Genomic DNA, 18,455 nt, shown 5'->3' with positions numbered 1-18,455 from the left:
ATGACTTTACAGTACACATATTTTTAAGTTCTTTTTTTTTTTTAGTTTATTTATGTATTTATGTAAGTGATCTCTACACCAACATGGGGCTTGAACTCACAACCCCAAGGTCAAGAGTTGCATGCTTCTCCAAATGAGCCAGCCAGGTGCCCCATGAGTACACATATTTTTAATATTCTGTGTGATGAGGGGCACCTGGCTGGCTCAGTCAGTAGAGAATGTGACTCTTGATCTTGAATTAGAAGACTCTTGATTGTAGAGTTTAAAAAAAAGTTAACTTCTGTGTGATGAAATGGGAAGCATCCCACTACTTATTATACTTAAGCATACTAGTTGTCTCAAGGAAAATCACTTCTGCTATTATTGGAGTTGTGACCTGAAATTTTTCATAGCTTTTTGCATAGAACTCCAATTTTATTTAAAAGAACAAGACAAAATATCATTATTCATAGTTCAATATTTAGCAAGTGAGGATCCCACTTCTAAAAGTAACTGATAGTGTTGGCTAAAATAATATAATTTGAACTTTCTTTTTTTTTAAGATTTTATTTATTTATTTGTCAGAGAGAGAGAGCACAAACAGGGAGAGCAGCAGGCAGAGGGAGAGGAAGAAGCAGGCTCCCCGCTGAGCAGTGAGCCAGACATGGGGTTCGATCCCAGGACCCTGGGATCATGACCTGAGCCGAAGGCAGTTGCTTAACGGACTGAGCCACCCAGGCGTCCCTAATTTGAACTTTCAAGGGAAAATTAGATTTTTGGAAAACTTCTGTCTGCCGTCATGAGTATGACAGTTTCCAAATACTTAAAATTTTTTTCTGATAAGATTGAGGATAATATTGATGAATGTGATTTTTTGATACTATATGATGAAATATGCCACCATAAGGAAGAGCTACATGACTCAGTGAACAATATAATCTAAAAGACCAATGCATGCCATTACAAAATCATGCACAGAGCAAATGATTCATTCAAAGTTCAAATTGGACCAATGGATTTTAATGTAAAAGTATTGGAAATTTCACTGATATGGTTTCAGATCCTACATTGGATCTGACCTTTAAGAAACCGCCACTTGGGAAATTTGATGTAGTATCAAAGAATGTTCAAAACTATTTGAAAAGCCTGTAAGATACTTTTCCCTTTATCAACTATATATCAATATTAGCTTTTCTTCATATATTTCAATCAAAACATATCAAATAGATTGAATGTAAAAGCAGATATGAGAGAGTCCAGCTGTCTTCTATTCAACCACACATTGAAGAGATTTGCAAAAATGTAAAACAATGCCATTCTTCTCACTAAATTATTTTTACTTTAGGAAATATAGTTATTTTTCGTAAAAATGAGTTTTTATGTTAACATGTAGCAGATATAATTTTACAACCTTTTTTAAAAGATTTTATTTTTTATTTATTTGAGAGAGAGAGAGCAAGAGTGAAAGAGAAAGAGTGAGTTGAGGGGAGGGGCAGAGGGAGAGGGAGAAACAGACTCCCTGTTGAGCAGGGAGCCCGATGTAGGGCTAGATCCCAGGACCCTGGGATCATGACCTGAGCCAAAGGCAGACACTTAACCGAAAGAGCCACACAGGCTCCCCTTAATTTTATAACTTTTAAATGAATTAAATATTTTTAATTTCTCAGGTTTAATTTCTAACACAATTAAGTATTAGTAGATATAAGTCACATGAACAAAAGAATTTTAGAATCTTCAATACACTTTAAGACTCCTGAGAGTCTTAAACAAGTTTGAGGACTGCAGTTCATCATTTTATCAGTATTTACTGTTTCAAGTACTTAACTGTGCCAAGTGTTGTTGCCTACCTATAGTATTTGTGGATTCCCTACTCTATGCTACTCTATGCTATGCCAAATACTACACATTTTCTCTCTAATCTTCTCAACATAATTTGAAGCTAAGTAAGTAGTATCATCCATATTCTCTTATACAAATAAGGAAACAAATCCTTTCATTTTCATTGAAGACTGCAGGCTTTTTTTTAAAAAAAATAGTCTTTTGTATTGAAAAAGCAAGGTATATACATGGTTTAAAAAAAACAAAAACACAAACAAAACTACAGTACAAACTATACAGTACAAGCTTAAAAATCAGCCTGTCTCAAACCTTTTCTTTTTTACCTCATAATCAACCTCTGTTAACAGTTTATTAAATATCCTTCCAGCAATTTTCTGCATATATATAATTTTCCACACAAACTAGAGCATATAAATACTCTCTTCAGTTTTACTCTGTCACTCTTTATAGTTCCAGAGATGTTCCCCTTATTAAGACAACCAATAATTCAGGTAACATGGAGATGCCATGCTTAAAGTCTCTGGATCGGTGACCCCATTTCTCCCACAACAATGCAGAGTCAGTCAAACTTAAATTTATGTCCTGTAAGGTGTTTTCACTTGACAGTCAGCTTTGCTTATCTCTTTATTGAGATAAGAAGATGCTACTAAAAATGGTACTAAATTCACCACTCAAAATGTTGTGAAATCAGCATTCCAAGTTATAGAAGAAATTTCTTTCAATTTGCCCAAACACATTTCACTTCCAGATACCTACTGTTCTTCTGTTACCGTGTCATCTCTTATTCCACTATGAGCCATACTCCGATCTATACAGGTGTGTAGTAGGGTATGTATATATGGATGGATGTTAAAGGCTACTTTCAATTCTGGGTTTGTACTCTAATACTAAAATAAAAATTGCTTGTATTCAATGAAATATGAGCTACTTTGATAGAGAAAGTTTCCACCATAAGCCAAAGTCTAACACACATCATTAAAGCTTCAGTATGTTTTCACTAATTCCACACAGGAGGATTACAGATGTCCTGCTAGCTACCATTTCCTGGTAAGCAATCTGAATGGCTTCCAGGAAATTGCTAATGACCTCCATTTTACTTAAAATCTAGGCTGCAATTAGTAATAGTTTTGCTTCTCCATGCTGGTTATAATGTTTATTTTCATTACAGCAATCAGGAAGAAAAAGTGAAATGTCTTGTTTTTGAATTATATCAAAATGTATTCTCTTTTATTTCGGTATGTCACCAAATAGACTAATACATATTTAATGTAATCATAATTGTGTAAGAATACTTTGGATCTTTTTTACTTCTAACCAATTTTGCCTCCTTTCCCACTCTAGACTGTAGCTATTGCTAAAATTAGGATTTTAAAATGGAATCAATAGAAATACTTTGTAATTGTTGACTATTCTTATATATAACAACATTTTATAAAATTGAAATTTTTAAAACTTGGTATGATTTTAAAGTAAAGTTCTATGTTTTTAATTATAGTAACTACTAAAAAAAGTTTCAGATTTTTATTCAATGAATTTAAGACATGATTATGTGGTCAATGTAATAATAACAAAGAACAACTTTACCCAGTGTTATATTTATAACCAGAATTTCTTACTAAACTTAGCATTTTCTTTTATATAAACATTGATTTCACTAATTAGATCCAACTGATCTTTTCCCCAACATATCGATTTCTTTTAATCCCAACAGTTAACAGTGATTCTACTGTATCATAATACTTAAGACCTTAATCATATAGTAGTAATTTTTACCAGTAGCTTTTGTTTGAATTTTAATTAAGAAGACCTTGTGTCTCCAAACGCGAGTGTGGATAGATTTTAATTGCTTGTATGTCTATCACACAGGCTTCAAAAGAAGTAAAAGCTGTTTATGACAGAGTACAAAGGAAAGCTCTGAAATGTTTACATTCGTGCAAAGTAGTATAATTTTTAAAACTATGGGTATTGCTGCTATACTGCATATATATATCTATAAAACTAGCTGTGATATGCATTTACTGCTAGTAAAAGGAGTTCATGGGTTCAGAAACAATAACTCACTACTGATTACAACACAACCAAAAGACTATGTGAAATGGGCTAAACATCCTATTCTGGGGGAATACTAAGTTTTCACCTTAGTAATTGACCATGTGATTGAAAGTGGTAACTTCTCTTTTCTGGATATTGGGGTCCCTACTTGGAAAATAAGAGGTTTGATAACATAATATGCAAAGCTTCTTCAGTTCTAATCTTTTGAGATTCTATGATTCTAGGTGTTACTCTGAAGTTCTACAATTACAAAGATTTATACAGAAAATAGTGATACTCTACCACATTATTTCATACAAACAGGAAAGTGAAGAAAATTACATGTGCTCCCAATCCCTTTCACAAGCTGGCCTCAGAGCAATACAGCATTTGTCTTAGAAATAGCAATTTCAAATTTTCAAAATACATGAAATCTCAACATTGATCGATTATTGTTTTAACTCTTTTTCCTACGAGGCAGCAAGAATCACTAGGTATGTGAACTTTGCTGACTTTATTGAAGTTGAAAAGTGGCAGATGATTCGCCTCTAAACACTTCCAGATTTTTTTTTAAGTTCCCTCAGATGAAGACATTGCTATAAGTTTATAAATGGAAATTCAAGAAAAATTCATTTATAAATGAATATGTAAAGTGTACAGTCATAGCTCTTGGCAAACCACTTTAGTCCTTCTGTGATTGCCTACAACCAAAACCACAAGTAACTATGAATTACTATTCCTAAAAAAAAAGAGTTTTCTGTAGAAAGGACAATGTATGGAATGAGTACATAGTACTTAGATATGGTTAGGCCCTTACTAGAAAAGTGAGCAAAATAGGAAAGAGAATTGGCATTTAAGATAGTAATTTGGGGGGCGCCTGGGTGGCTCAGTCGGTTGAGCGACTACCTTCGGCTCAGGTCATGATCCCAGAGTCCTGGGATCGAGCCCCACATCGGGCTCCCGGCTCGGCGGGGAGCCTGCTTCTCCCTCTGACCCTCCCCCCTCTCATGCTGTTTCTCTCTCCCTCGCTCTCTAATAAATAAATAAATAAAATCTTTAAAAAAAAAAGATAGTAATTTGGGATGCAGAACACTGATTCCATGGGAATGCTGTTAGATCCATTCTGACCCTTTGGTAGTAATAGCACCACTTAAGTTACTTCAAGAATAACCTACACTATTTGATCTTCAAAGATCTATCGTGCACTGAAAAAAATAAAACCATGACTTTTGTGTTCCTGTGCTCTCTTCTAGAGACTTGTACTTGCAATCAAAACCAAAAATGAAAACTGGCTCTCACTGGCACACGGTGGCAATAGTATAATAAATTCACATTTTTAATTCAGGATTTCTGCCAAGCACAACTGTAATATGCTTGTACTATTTGATGCAACACAGTTCCTAATTTTACTTTTCTTAGTAACAACCCTAAGGAAGTAACGGGCAGTAATGCTTAAAACCTTGAATAGTAAAGTATGGCAGGAACATTTGGGCTCTAGAACAAACCTCTTAGACGTATTAGTTGAATAACTATAATAAGCAATTGTTTCTCAATAGTGGCTTTGAAAAACGTTGGGAATCATTTGTAGAACTTCCTTTTTAAAAGCATTTTTCTAGGGCGCCTGGGTGGCTCAGATGGTTAAGCGTCTGCCTTCGGCTCAGGTCATGATCCCAGGGTCCTGGGATCGAGTCCCGCATCGGGCTCCCTGCTCCGCGGGAGCCTGCTTCTCCCTCTGCCTCTTTCTCTCTCTCTCTCTCTGTCTCTCATGAATAAATAAATAAAATCTTTAAAAAAAAAAAAAAAGCATTTTTCTAATCAACTTTTTTCCTATCAGAAAGAGACTGGCACTTTCCTAAGCTGCAGCAGAGTATACTTACAAGCACATCTACCTGAATCCCTAAATGTAAATATTGCCATGATTAATCATAAATGACCAAGGAAGGAAAACACTATTTTCCTTCTTTGGTTCATATCACATAATTATTTTTTTGTCTCTCATATCATCTGTGTGTTTGACAAACACAAGCACAAACAGTTTGTGCTAACTCAAACAACCAACATCACTGTTTCCCTGGCACACTGCCCAGGGAGGCTCCTTCACACCAAGGAGATGCCAGCCACAGCATAGAGGGGCATGTGTGCGAAACAGGGAAGCTGGCTAAGATTCTCTTACACAAACCACAGAAGATTAGGCTTATCCATGGAGGCAGAGGCTGATTCCCTAATGCTCTAGATTCCATTTGGTATGTCACCATTGTATTTAGAAATGTTTCATAACCATAACTATCCTAGCATCCTCACTTTGTGGTACAACTCAAACATACATACAAATGGGTTATGGACCCTATCAGTAATTCTGTCTTACCTTTTGTCCTTCTACCATATGACTCTACCCTCTCTCATATTCAGGCATAGATCAAGGTAAATACTTCTACAGAGAGCAACTGTATTAACCTATACCCCTTCCTGCTTTGTGATACTGCTTCACTTACATAAAAAAGGGTACAAGGGGAACTGTTTTGGTTGTTTGTATATTGTGGGAGGGAGGAACAGCCCAGAGTCTATCTTCCCCTTTTCTCCACTGCAGAAGTATAAGATTCTGAGGATTTTGAGAATTATGCTGTATTACATTAAACAGAGGATTTAGAGGCAGGACTCAAAACCTATCTCCACAACTCTTAAATGACCTCACACAAGCCACTTAATTTCTCTCAGTCTCATTTTACTCATATATAAAATCAATATAGTAATATTTTCCTCAATAGATTGTCATAATAAAGATCAAATAAAATAATATAGATGCTTTAGTACTTTGTTTCCTTTATAAACAGTAAAGCATCTTACAAAAGTACTTATTGTATTACTTCTTGACAGAAAATACCTAGTATTTTATTTTATTTTATTTTTTTTAAAGATTTTATTTATTTATTTGAGACAGAGAGCATGAGAGGGAGGAGGGTCAGAGGGAGAAGCAGACTCCCTGCCGAGCAGGGAGCCCGATGCGGGACTCGATCCCGGGACTCCAGGATCATGACCTGAGCCGAAGGCAGTCGCTTAACCAACTGAGCCACCCAGGCGCCCAATACCTAGTATTTTAAAGACTAGTCTTATAATCAAGAAAATACAGTAAACACTGGTATTAATTTTGAAGAAACCTTAAGAGGTCATGAAAATAACATTCCACCAGAGTAGGAATACTCTTTAATATCCTCTACAACATCTCCATTTAAAATTTTCCACAGCCAAATTTGCAGATGTTATTTTATTAATTCATCCATTCATTCAACAAATATTTCCTGAATGCCTAGTATATTTGAGGTACTCTCTCTTAATGCAATCCAACTGTATCACGTCAGATAGCCATTAATTGTTCCTAAGTTCTTTTGTACATTGAGAATAATTTCCCTATTTCCTTAACACCCTAAAACCCAAAACAAATCTTAATCTCGTCTATTCAACAAAGCTTTAACCAACCAACTTATACTAGGCCAAACTTCCCTAGATCTTTAATTACTAGTCATATTAAACGTTCAAGACTCTTCACCATTTCAGCAACTTTTGATAAATCCAAATTTGAAAATAGATCCTTTAAAACTATGGCACCCCAATTAGAACACAATACTTCAGATATAACCAGACCAAGGCAAAATTCTAATAATTTTATGTTATATTTCATTTAAGCTCTTAATAATAAAGTTATCTAGCAATACTTGTAATGACATTAACCTGGCAGGAACATAGCTTTGAGATTACTGCTATTAAATTTATGCCATTTATAGTACTCTATCCTCAATTAGCACTGCTACTGGGAAAAGGCTACTTATGGAAATATGGTGGTGGGTTAGGGATGGGATTTTCTTTTAAAAAATATTAGACAAGACCTGGATACAGACCCATTGAAAATCTATTATTCAGTGTTTCTCAAACTTTAGCAATATTCCAACTCCTATTGAAAGGTTTCAGAAATATTGCTTTGCTTCATTTAGACAATAAGATTTTAATTTGAAAGTCATTTTTAAAAAAGATTTTATTTATTTATTTGAGAGAGAGAAAGAGAGTGTACGAGCAGGGGGGAGGAGCAGAGGAAGAGGGACAAGCAGATTCCGTGTTGAGCACAGAGCGCAACGTTCATGACCCACAACCCCTAGATCATGACCTGAACAGAAATCAAGAGTCAGACACTCAACGGACTGAGCCACCCAGATGTCCCAGCAGGTTTTTTAAAAAGTAGACTCTAAAGAGATTATTAACGTGTTGTTTCTAAATATATGGTAATATTAAGCTCACTGGGTTTAAGATTCATTTTTTATTTTTTACATTTTTTTAAAGATTTAATTTATTTATCTGATAGAGAGAGAGAGAGAGCACAAGCAGGGGGAGCAGCAGAGGGAGAGGAAGAAGCAGGCTCCCCACTGAGCAGAGAGTCCAATGTAGGGCTCCATCCCAGGGTCCTGGGATCATGACCTGAGCCAAAGACAGACACTTAACTGATTGACCAACCAAGCACCCCTAAGATTCATTTTTTAATACTGCTCTTAACCATTCTCTGCCAACATTTTAATTTTCCCTTGGCCACCTAGCCCACAATATAGAATTTTTCAGTGGTAGTAATAAGAGCTGTTTCCTCCTTTCCCCAGCTTCATTCCACTCCTGAATCCAAAAGATGTAAAGTTAAGAATACATAAATATCAAATCAGGTAGAAAGTAATATAAATATTGACTATTTAGAAAATAATGACTATGAGAATTCTAAAAGCTCAAATTTATGGGATGCATAAAGCCATTTCTACAAATATATTCATGGCTAAAAGTACCTTTATTATTAAAGAAACAATGTTTAAAATGAAGTATTCAATTTAGGAACTTAAAGGGTATCAGAAACAAAAGAAAAAGCATAAGGAAAATAAGCAAAGGAGAGATAATATAGGTAAAAGCAAGATGAAGTATTTGGCATTCTGAAAAGCAGTAGAATTGAGAAATAAATCTCAAAACTGGATACTTACTGGGGTGTTGGGAGGAGAGATAAATAGAAAAACCACTGGCAAGTAAAATTGAGGAACAAAAGGGACAGAAAACAAATATGCAAAATTTTAGATGGAATATATAACAGCAAATAAAAAACTTAAAATAAGTGATCTGTACTTTAAATCAATACATTTGAAAATCTCAGTGAAACATACAATTTTCTAGGAAATGTTTTTCCTAGAAAAACTGACTTAAAGGGAAATAGAAAATGTAAAAAGAAAAAAAAATATTACCAAAGAAAACTCTAGGCCTAGATGTTTTATGAGTATATTCTTCCAGAATTTCAAGGAATAAGTAATTCTCATGCTATCTATTCAATACTTTACGTAGCCTAGCTTTCCGATTCAACCATGAACTCTGGTACTAAAAATTAACAAAGATAGTACAAATAAAGAAAAACACAAACTAATCTCATTTATGATTACAGATGCAAAAATAACAACTGTAATATGAGCAAATAAAATTAGTCAGTACATTAAAATAAGACTACACCATGACTAATCAGGGTTTATTTCATCAGTAAATTTGGAAAACAAAAACCAAGAAGATATGCCATAAAATAAAATGCAATTTCTCATAGAAACTCCTAATAAACTATGACTAGAAGGTTTTTTTTAATAATAAAGAATGTCTTAAATATCTTAATACTTAGTGGTGAAATGTTAAAAACAATTCCATAAATTAAAAACTGCACAAAATACCTGCCATCACATGTATTACTTAGTATCATTCTTGATATTCTAGGCAGTGTAATATGAGAAGGGGTGAAAAAAAGGGCATATAACTGCCAAAAAAGAGAAAACATATCAGCTGAAATATGACTAGAGCTAATAAGTTCAATAAAGAGGACAGTTATAAAATGAACCAGCAAAATTCACTAGCATCCCTAAATATGGTAACAAAAAGAAAACAGAATGAAGAATATCTCATCCACAAGAGCAAGCAAAAATATTAAATATTATAGCAAAAACATCAAAAGAAACATGCAGAATCTATATTTAAAAAACAAATCATTGTTGAGGGACATAAAAGAATAAATAGAGGTACATAAAAGAAGAAATTTTGAATGAAAAGATTCATATATAAAGATGTCAATTCACCCTATAGTTTCATATACATATAATATAACCTTTCAAAAAATTATTTTGGGATTTTAATTGACAATGAAATTAAAGTAAAATAAACTTTAGAGAAGTATGCAAACACCTTAAAGAAAATTATGAATGTGGTCTTACAATATTTACTTTTCAAAGATACTATAGCACAATACTAATAAAAGTTTAGATAGATCAATAGACTAGAACCCAAAACTGAGAAATGGTTTCAAATTTGCAATCAGATGATAAAAGATGTTTTTTCAAGTCAGAAGAGATAAGATGGGTTTTTAATAAATAATACAGAGATATCGGGTTAATGGCTTAAGAAAAAAATTAAGTTGTATCTCTAGTTGAAATTACACATCAAAATATATTCAAGAGGAATTAAAGAGTTAAATGAATAAAAGTATAGTCAAAGAATTGGAACAAAATATAACAGAGTTGGGGAAGCCTTTCTAAACAAACCCCCAACATAAAAGAGCATTAAACAAAAACCATAAAGTAAAAGAAAATGATAAAATGTAACATATATGACAGAGAAAGGTTAATACCATTAAAATATACAGTAAGATTCTTACAAAACCATAAGAACTAGACAAATCCTTTAATAAGAGAAATGGACAAATAACCTAAACAGGCAATTCACAAAAGAAGAGACATTTAATACAAATAAATTTATGTCAAATGCTTCATTCTCAATAATAACCAAAGAAAGTTAAATCAGCAGTAGTGTACCCTTTTCCCCTACTAAAACCAGCAAGAAATTTTTAAAGTAACAATACTTGTCATTGAGGGCAAGAGAATACTTGCAGATACTGTTGGTAAGAGTGGCACACTGTACCCTTTCTCCTGGGCAGTTTGGCAGTGTGAACCCAGACTTTTTAAAAAAGAACACATGCTTTGACCCAGGGACCTCACTTCTTAGGACTACATCCTAAGAAAATAACCACTAATTAATACCGAAAATCATTAAAAAGTTATCCATATTCAAGTTTTTCTTTACAATAACAAATAATAAAAAACTATTCAAATGTCGAATAAAAGACTCAGTTAAATTATGAGAACCTCACTTTATGCAATATTTTCTGTAAATAAAAATAGCGTTTTAGATGACTTAATCACAGAGAAATTCACAATATATCATTAAGTGGGAAGAATAGCTTATAAAAGGAGAGTAAAAGGATGGTTCTAATTTTAAGGAAAAAAAAATTTAATAAATACATGTATTAATTAAAATGGAAAGGACAAACAACATAATATAGGTAGAATTAATTAATTAATTAATTTTATTTTGTATTTCTATATTTTTTACACTAAATATGTAATGAGGGAAAAATAAGAGGTATGAAAAATGCACAGTGCTTGAGATATAAAATGCGGATAACCCACAATAGAATGTATTTCTTGGGGATAGTATTTAAACCACTCTAAAATTTCAGAATAATTATAACTAATTTAGGTGGATAATAACTAACTGGCCTGATCTCACCTAGACTAAAAATGCATGTTAAGTTTTGGCAGTGGTTGAATCAAGCTATCTGAGTACAACTTAAACTAAATTTCATGTCAGTTCTTATTATATTATTGGTATGCTTTCTGTATAATACTTACGGTGACAAAAGACTAGGTTGTAAAAAGAGACAATTATGTAGAGTAAATCAAAATGAAAATTTTAATAAGAACCTTACCTCCTATGCTTATAAAACTGAGAGCAGCGCACAAAGTTCACATATCACATAAAGAATCCAGAAAAAAAGTGGAAGAATTTGAAAAGCCTGATTTTGTATGTGTTTTTGCTTTCAAGATTTAGACATTGTGACCATCTCAGGCTAGTACAGTTTTCACATTATAAATTCATAATCAGAATGAAAAATAAAGAAAGATGGGAAGGGGGCCAAGGGGGAGGAGATAACCCGAAGCATAAAAACTTGATGCTGAATCATAACATAATAAAATGTTAGCTTCCATGTTACTAAGAAAAAGCAAGACCCCCATCATTCATGCTGGCAAAAGCTTGCCTATGCACAAACCATTTCTGTTCTCACTGTTGTAAAACCAATGACTTTGGAAAGGACAGAAAACACAGAATGACGTGCAAAGTAGCACACAACATGTTATTGCAGCTGGATAGAGAATATGTCACTAATGACTTTCTTTCTACCCGTCAGTTATAAGTTAAATTTTTTTTCCCCCAAAATAGCAAATGGCCTTTATGAGTGCAGCACAGAAGCAGTGAGATTCAAAATAATATCCAATTTCCACTTAATTTTAATAGTATATTAGTTAATGGAATGAGTTATTAATCATTTCCTGGGAAAGAGATGACTTCCTTTTGTCTTCATTTGAATTGAACACACCATCCCTGAACACTAGACAATTTTCTGCAATAAATTAAAAATAACATTTTCACCAGATAGTAATTGCCAGATGTTTATCTTAAATGAGACATTATCCATGACCAATAGAAAGATTCTCCTGAAGTTGTTTGTAACTTCAGAAAACTAATGTAAATTCCCAAATTGTTAGTGCAAATCAGAGTGAAAAGTGTCTCTCTATAAGAGACAACTGATAGAAATAATGACCATGGATTCTATTCATGATACCAAAACTAGTAATACAGTACTTCTTCTCCACAAAAGCATCAACAAGAGAGATTTAGGGAAGAAGAAGAACTTCCTGACTGATAAGGAAACTTAATTTTGTAATGGTTCTTAACATGTTTCAAAATAATAGCATCAATCACACATCTTCAGAACTAAAGATGCTCATCCTCATCAGGGTCAGAGGTCATGAAAAGTTAAATCCTATGAAATCTGCTTGAGATTAATCAACGTATGATCCTATGGCTATCTTAATAAAAACAGTGACCACAATTTAACCTCATGAGTGTTTTCTAAGTGCCAGGAATTGTTCTAAAAGCTTTACTTATATTAATCCTCTTAATGAGCCTATGAGGTAGAAACTCTCACTCTCCCATTTTAGACACAAGGAATTTGAAACATAGAAAACTTCAGTGACTTGCCCAAAGTCACTCAGCTAGTAAGTGACAGAGCCAGGACTTGAAAAAGGTAACCAAGCCTCAGAATCCACCCATAAACTATTATGTACAACCACATTCTATAACCTTGTTTTTATAGGTGCTACCCTTGACCCTTTTTGACCAGAAGAAATTCAAATTAATGATTTGAATTCATAAATTAAGACATTATTATGATTTCAAGAGGAAAGACTAAAATTATCTTTAACTTAATTTGCTCTTCATCCTTTGACATTTGTTTCTTTTTCATACCTTTCTGTTAAGTAAATTAATGAAGCAATTTATCTTATAATTTATATGTTTATAGACTAATAAAAAGAGAAGGAAAAATTTCATTCTCTAAACATTATAAAGAATAAAAGTTCAAGGACACACTATGTATTTACCCTCCATATATAAACAAATGTTAGAAGTAAGAATTTAATATTAGGGTACAGAGATCAGCAAGCATGTTGTTATACAAAATAACATTCTCTCCACTGACATGTTTGATATTTCATATAGTGTACCTTTAATTTCTCCAAGAAGTTCACTGGTATTTAGTCTTTCCATTTTTTCCTTCCAATCTTTTGAAAGTAGTTTTTCCATGCAGGAGGAATCTATTAGAGTAAAAAATAATACGTATTAAAAATATTACATATGTATTTTTAAGTATTAAAATATTACAAATCAAAAAGCCAGTTTATGGAGAAACTCTCTCATTTAAAAATGATCAAAGCTATTTTTCATTGTTGTTTTAACCCTAGGATACAGACAATTATATTACTGTATCTATCACAAAATACCACAACTAAATTTATTTTTACCAGAAGATTATTTGAACTATTCCCAGGAAAAGAGATAACGCTTAATAATTTTATCTTGGTATTATAAATATAATTCTATTAATATTCAGTCGCATTTATCATTTCTTAGACTGACAGGACAGAAAAGGGGGCTCTTTCCTATGATAGGTTTAAGTTTAGATTTTGTTCCTTTTAATCCAGGTGATTTTTTTTTAAGTCTAAGCAAAATTCAGTGCTCTTCAAGGAAGAATGACAAATCTTCAAGGGAGAAGAAACCAAAGTGTAAACACTTAGTCCTTAAGAAAAGAAATAATATATGGCAATTTTTGTAAAATACCCACTTAGAGAAAAATTCAAAGAAAATAAAGTCAAGATGTTCTCTGTACCTCGGTAATAAAAACTACTGAAAGTTTTCTCTTATATAGAAAGGGATATATAGTCTTATAAAGGAAATACTAAGTTAACACTACTTGCCCTATTGCATATCCAAGTAACATACTAAATTATAGAGAGTGATTCTAGTTATTTCTATAAAGATTCACAAAGGTTATAGAAACTTAAATTTTACAATGTCCTAATAATTAGCAAATTTTTCTCAATGAGTTATTTTTTTGTCTCTATTCAGATGGGTTTGCAACTAGAGCTACTGCTTACAACTCTTTATACATATCTGTTAAACTTCAAATCTTAACAAATAAGCCATGCTTCCAAAAGGGAATGCAGATTTAAATACTAAATCCTCAGTGCAAAGCATACTCCCATTAAACTTTAACATTCCAAGTGTCAAAATTCTGATAACTTCTTTTTAAAATTATATTTAAAATAGTTATGCCAATTCCAAATGCTTTTCTTCTCCCATATCAGTACCTATCTCTTTAGCATTTTCCCTTTCATTTTTTTTTCTCCAACTTCTAAATCCTCCTTGAATTTTTCAGAATGACATTAAGGTCAAGATGGATCTAAAGGGTTTTAGAAACTAGATAAGCTTTAGAAAAAGATGGTGAGCCCTGGGTAAGAGATGAGAAGACCATTGCATCGTTAGAAAGTATTGGTGAGAACAATTAACATTTGTCCGTGACATGATCAATCAATCAAGGAATGGATGGAATCCAGATCAGTGTGTCGTGAAATGGCTGACGAAGAACACCAACCATACTAGCTCTCTATCACAGAAGCTAAAGTTCTTTCTAAATAGAAGTCAGCTTGATTCTATTAAGTGAAATCTCACTGCCTGTTCCCTTCCTTCTTCCCTCTATCTTTCCTTCCTCCTTTTCTTCTATTCTTTCCTATTAATTATTTTTTTAGGCTTCAACAAGTGATCTACTACCATAATTAAAAACTGGATACTGAGTGATCTTCCAAAAGGACCTATGTGCATATGCATACATCAGTTTGCATTTAATTTCCAAAATGGTCTCGTGCTACTTTTATTTTAAATTCAGAAACAAGGTATGTACTTTGTTCTATACATATTTTGCTTTTATGCTAAAGTAATAAAAATGATAAGACTAAATTGGGGAGTTAAGAAGTAAATCCTCAAAGCCATGCCTAACAGAGATTAGTTTTTCCCAAATCAGGTTTCAATTTCTGAGAGAGATCAATACAACAGCAGATCATGGATAAGAATAATCAACAAAATGTCTTCAAGTTCCTATCTTACCCAGTTTTGTTAGTGCTTTTTCTTTTAACCCTTTCATACATGTTGTAACATTGCATTAAACTGATAATCACTGATATAAATGCTAAAGCATAATTTGTTTGGTTCAAATTTGAGTTGAGAGCATATATTATAATAGTAAAAGACAAAAGCCCAATTTACTAGTAATGATCACAAATTCAGAGCAAGTTCATAAACTAGGATTAGATACACACTAAATGTAAAACAGGCTAAAATATGTCTCTCATTTCTATAAATAGACCTGAAATCTTTCAGAGCTCCAGGAAAAGAATGCTGAAGCTTCATGGGAGAAAAATAGAACTGTATGGACAACAGGAACACACACTTCAAACATAAATCAGACCATGTGTACACAGCTTCACATAAAAGCTACTCATTAATAAAATGGTTAATTACATCAAAGCATTTCACATTCCTATTAAAAAATTAATCCTCACCATAATGCTGAGTTAATCTAGTTAATACAAGTTCCCATTTCGGTAGAAGAAACTGAGGGGAAAAAAAATAAAGCAGGCTTTCCTTGTCTATATTTATAACTCATGAAAATATTTAATAACAATCACTGACTGCCTTTAACTACAGGACAATAGAAGTCATTGCCTACAGCCTTACCAATTTAATCTCAATTCTAAGAGACTCCAGGAGGATTCAAAACTCAGGAAGTCTCTTGAAAAACTCTCAGCTTTCTCACCTAATTATCTGACTGCCAAACCTCAAAGGGCATGCCACAATTAGTGTTAAGCATGCTCCATACTATAATGGGAAACAAGATGAGGGGAGAAAGGCCAGATGATACAGACTGTTAACAAGTACCACACAGGTGAAGGACACCACTGCCACCACCGACAGGTTTCTGACTTGGAATGAGGAAATATGTAATAGATAAAGTTGTAAATGAAAATTTATATTTTCAGATTTCCCACTCAACAATATCCAGCTAAGGGTGCAAATTAAAAGCAAGTATTCATCCTCTGTGTGGCACATCCCTCAACTACATTAACAGGACACTAGCGTAGAGAGGTAATTGATCGGATCAGACTTTACTCCATTCTGATCATGCACAAATGCAAAAACCAAAGAGGTCAGAATAAGGTAAGAAGCCCAGTTTGTATTATGTACACGGGAATGAGTAGTCATGGAGGATTCCAAATGGAATAAAAGGACTGAACATCACTTAGATATTCTTGGATTATTTTATACAGAAAATTGAGTTTTAGACAACTGACTTGAAAACAACTAATATACTTACAGTAGTTCTGCAGTTCCCAAAACATGAAATAATATATACATATTTTACGATCTGAGTTTGATTATTCAAATTTTAGTATTTTGACTGAGTTGTCTTTAGCTAAAAAAATAGGAGAGGAACTACATACTTTTTGGAAATTAAGTGAAAGAACCACAACATTCCGAGATTTTAAAAAAAAAATGTCACCATGATATGTACACATTAAAAAGAATGTAAGCCATTATATTTCAGCATAAAAGTAGAAAATGCCTAATTTAATTCATCTTACTTTGAAAGAAGTAGTGTCCATAAACTAATACATATTCAGTGCAATGCAGGACTTTATTATATTTATCTTGTCTAAGTTTTGTAAAGTGATCAAAACAAGACTCAAAAATCAAGAGCTGGACTTCAATTCTTGCTTATATTTTAATCAAGGATATAAAAGGTTTTGACATGTTAAAATTAATTCTCAGCCACATAGTTTTTGGGTTTTCTCTTTTCCTTTGCAATTTAAGTTTTTCAAGAAACGTTTTCTAAAGAAAAAAGTAAAAACACAATTCAGAGATAATTTTTAATAAATATCCTGCATAATGGATTGCAAAGCAACGTTTCTGCTTCCTAAGTACCTAGTTTTCAGGCCAGGTGAGTCAAGAATGTTTTATTATGCTAACAATTAATTTCACCGTACAAGAGAAATTTGAAGCAAGAGTATGTGAGATATTTATTTCCTAACCTGTATGATAATATTTTAGGAACAATTTTAGATTATTCCTAATTAAACAAAGCCACAGCAGCATTAACTCCTATTCTGCACATTATTTAAAATGTGTCAAAGAGGGCAAATAAATAAATCATTGATAAAACTAAAGCATGGGGGAATAGGAAAGAATAACGGGAAATATTTTTAGGACACAGGTACTTTAAAACAATTCACCTGTGAGTAAACACTATTCCTTTTGCCTCAAAGTGATAAAGTTATAAATGCTAAAACATTAGAAACATGACATGAAAAATATCTTTAAAATATTTTAGGAGGAAAAACAATGACTGCTACCCCAGTATGCAAATTTCCTCCTGCTTTATTAACTCTTTTAAGAGAATATTAAGTCAATTCCTTTTATTTTTACCATAAGAATCATACATTTCAAATGCAATAAATCTTCTATGTATTCAAGAACAATGATAACTTATCAAAAGTACCTTGACCTTGGTTTACAACTAGTTCTGACTCTACATGTATTTATACTCCTGCTGCTCATCCATCCCACATTTTTCATTAGGAAACAGACGCACATGCCAGTTACTGTACATTTTTCCACAGTGACAAGTGCTCCACAATACAGTGGGATAAAATTGGAGCTTGGAGAGCTTGAAGAGCACTCTTAAATTTTAATTAAAACCCTCCAAGCTCACTAAAAATAATTAGACACTAAAATGTGCCAGTTTTATTTTGAAGTCACTATAACGTACAAAGCACACTCCCTGACGACTGCTCATGCTGTCCTTCTCTCTCTCTCTCGCTCGCTCTCTCTCTCCCCCTCTCTCCAATGAAACAACTGATCTTCCAAATACGAATAAGGGGGTATAAATAGAGGCTGTTTCAGGCCTGCTCTTCATGCTGGGAAGCTGGCAGAAAAGACTGCAGAATGGGTTTTTCAGACTGCACCAAATGAACCTAGAATAACTTGCCTAACAGAGAGTTCGAATCACTGACAAACTCTGGATAAAATTCAGTCTGCAAGAAACACGAGTT

At 33.1% G+C, this 18,455-nt stretch overlaps 1 protein-coding gene across 3 annotated transcripts in view; it reads right to left on the bottom strand.

The window, feature by feature from the left end:
* The window catches only part of SOX6 (SRY-box transcription factor 6), a 602,615-nt gene that overhangs the window by 241,720 nt on the left and 342,440 nt on the right, over positions 1 to 18,455 (bottom strand). For all 3 annotated transcript variants that reach the window (XM_034995170.1, XM_034995171.1, XM_034995169.1), the window contains one exon: positions 13,518 to 13,607. In XM_034995170.1, the coding sequence (XP_034851061.1) occupies positions 13,518 to 13,607 (90 nt within the window). The remainder of the gene's footprint in view (positions 1 to 13,517; positions 13,608 to 18,455) is intronic.

Source organism: Mirounga leonina, unplaced genomic scaffold, assembly GCF_011800145.1.
Source record: "Mirounga leonina isolate KUSES-001 unplaced genomic scaffold, KU_Mleo_1.0 Mir_92, whole genome shotgun sequence".
Taxonomy (NCBI): domain Eukaryota; kingdom Metazoa; phylum Chordata; class Mammalia; order Carnivora; family Phocidae; genus Mirounga; species Mirounga leonina.
Note: the sequence above shows the minus strand (reverse complement) of the source record. Positions and strands in the feature narration are given on the sequence as shown.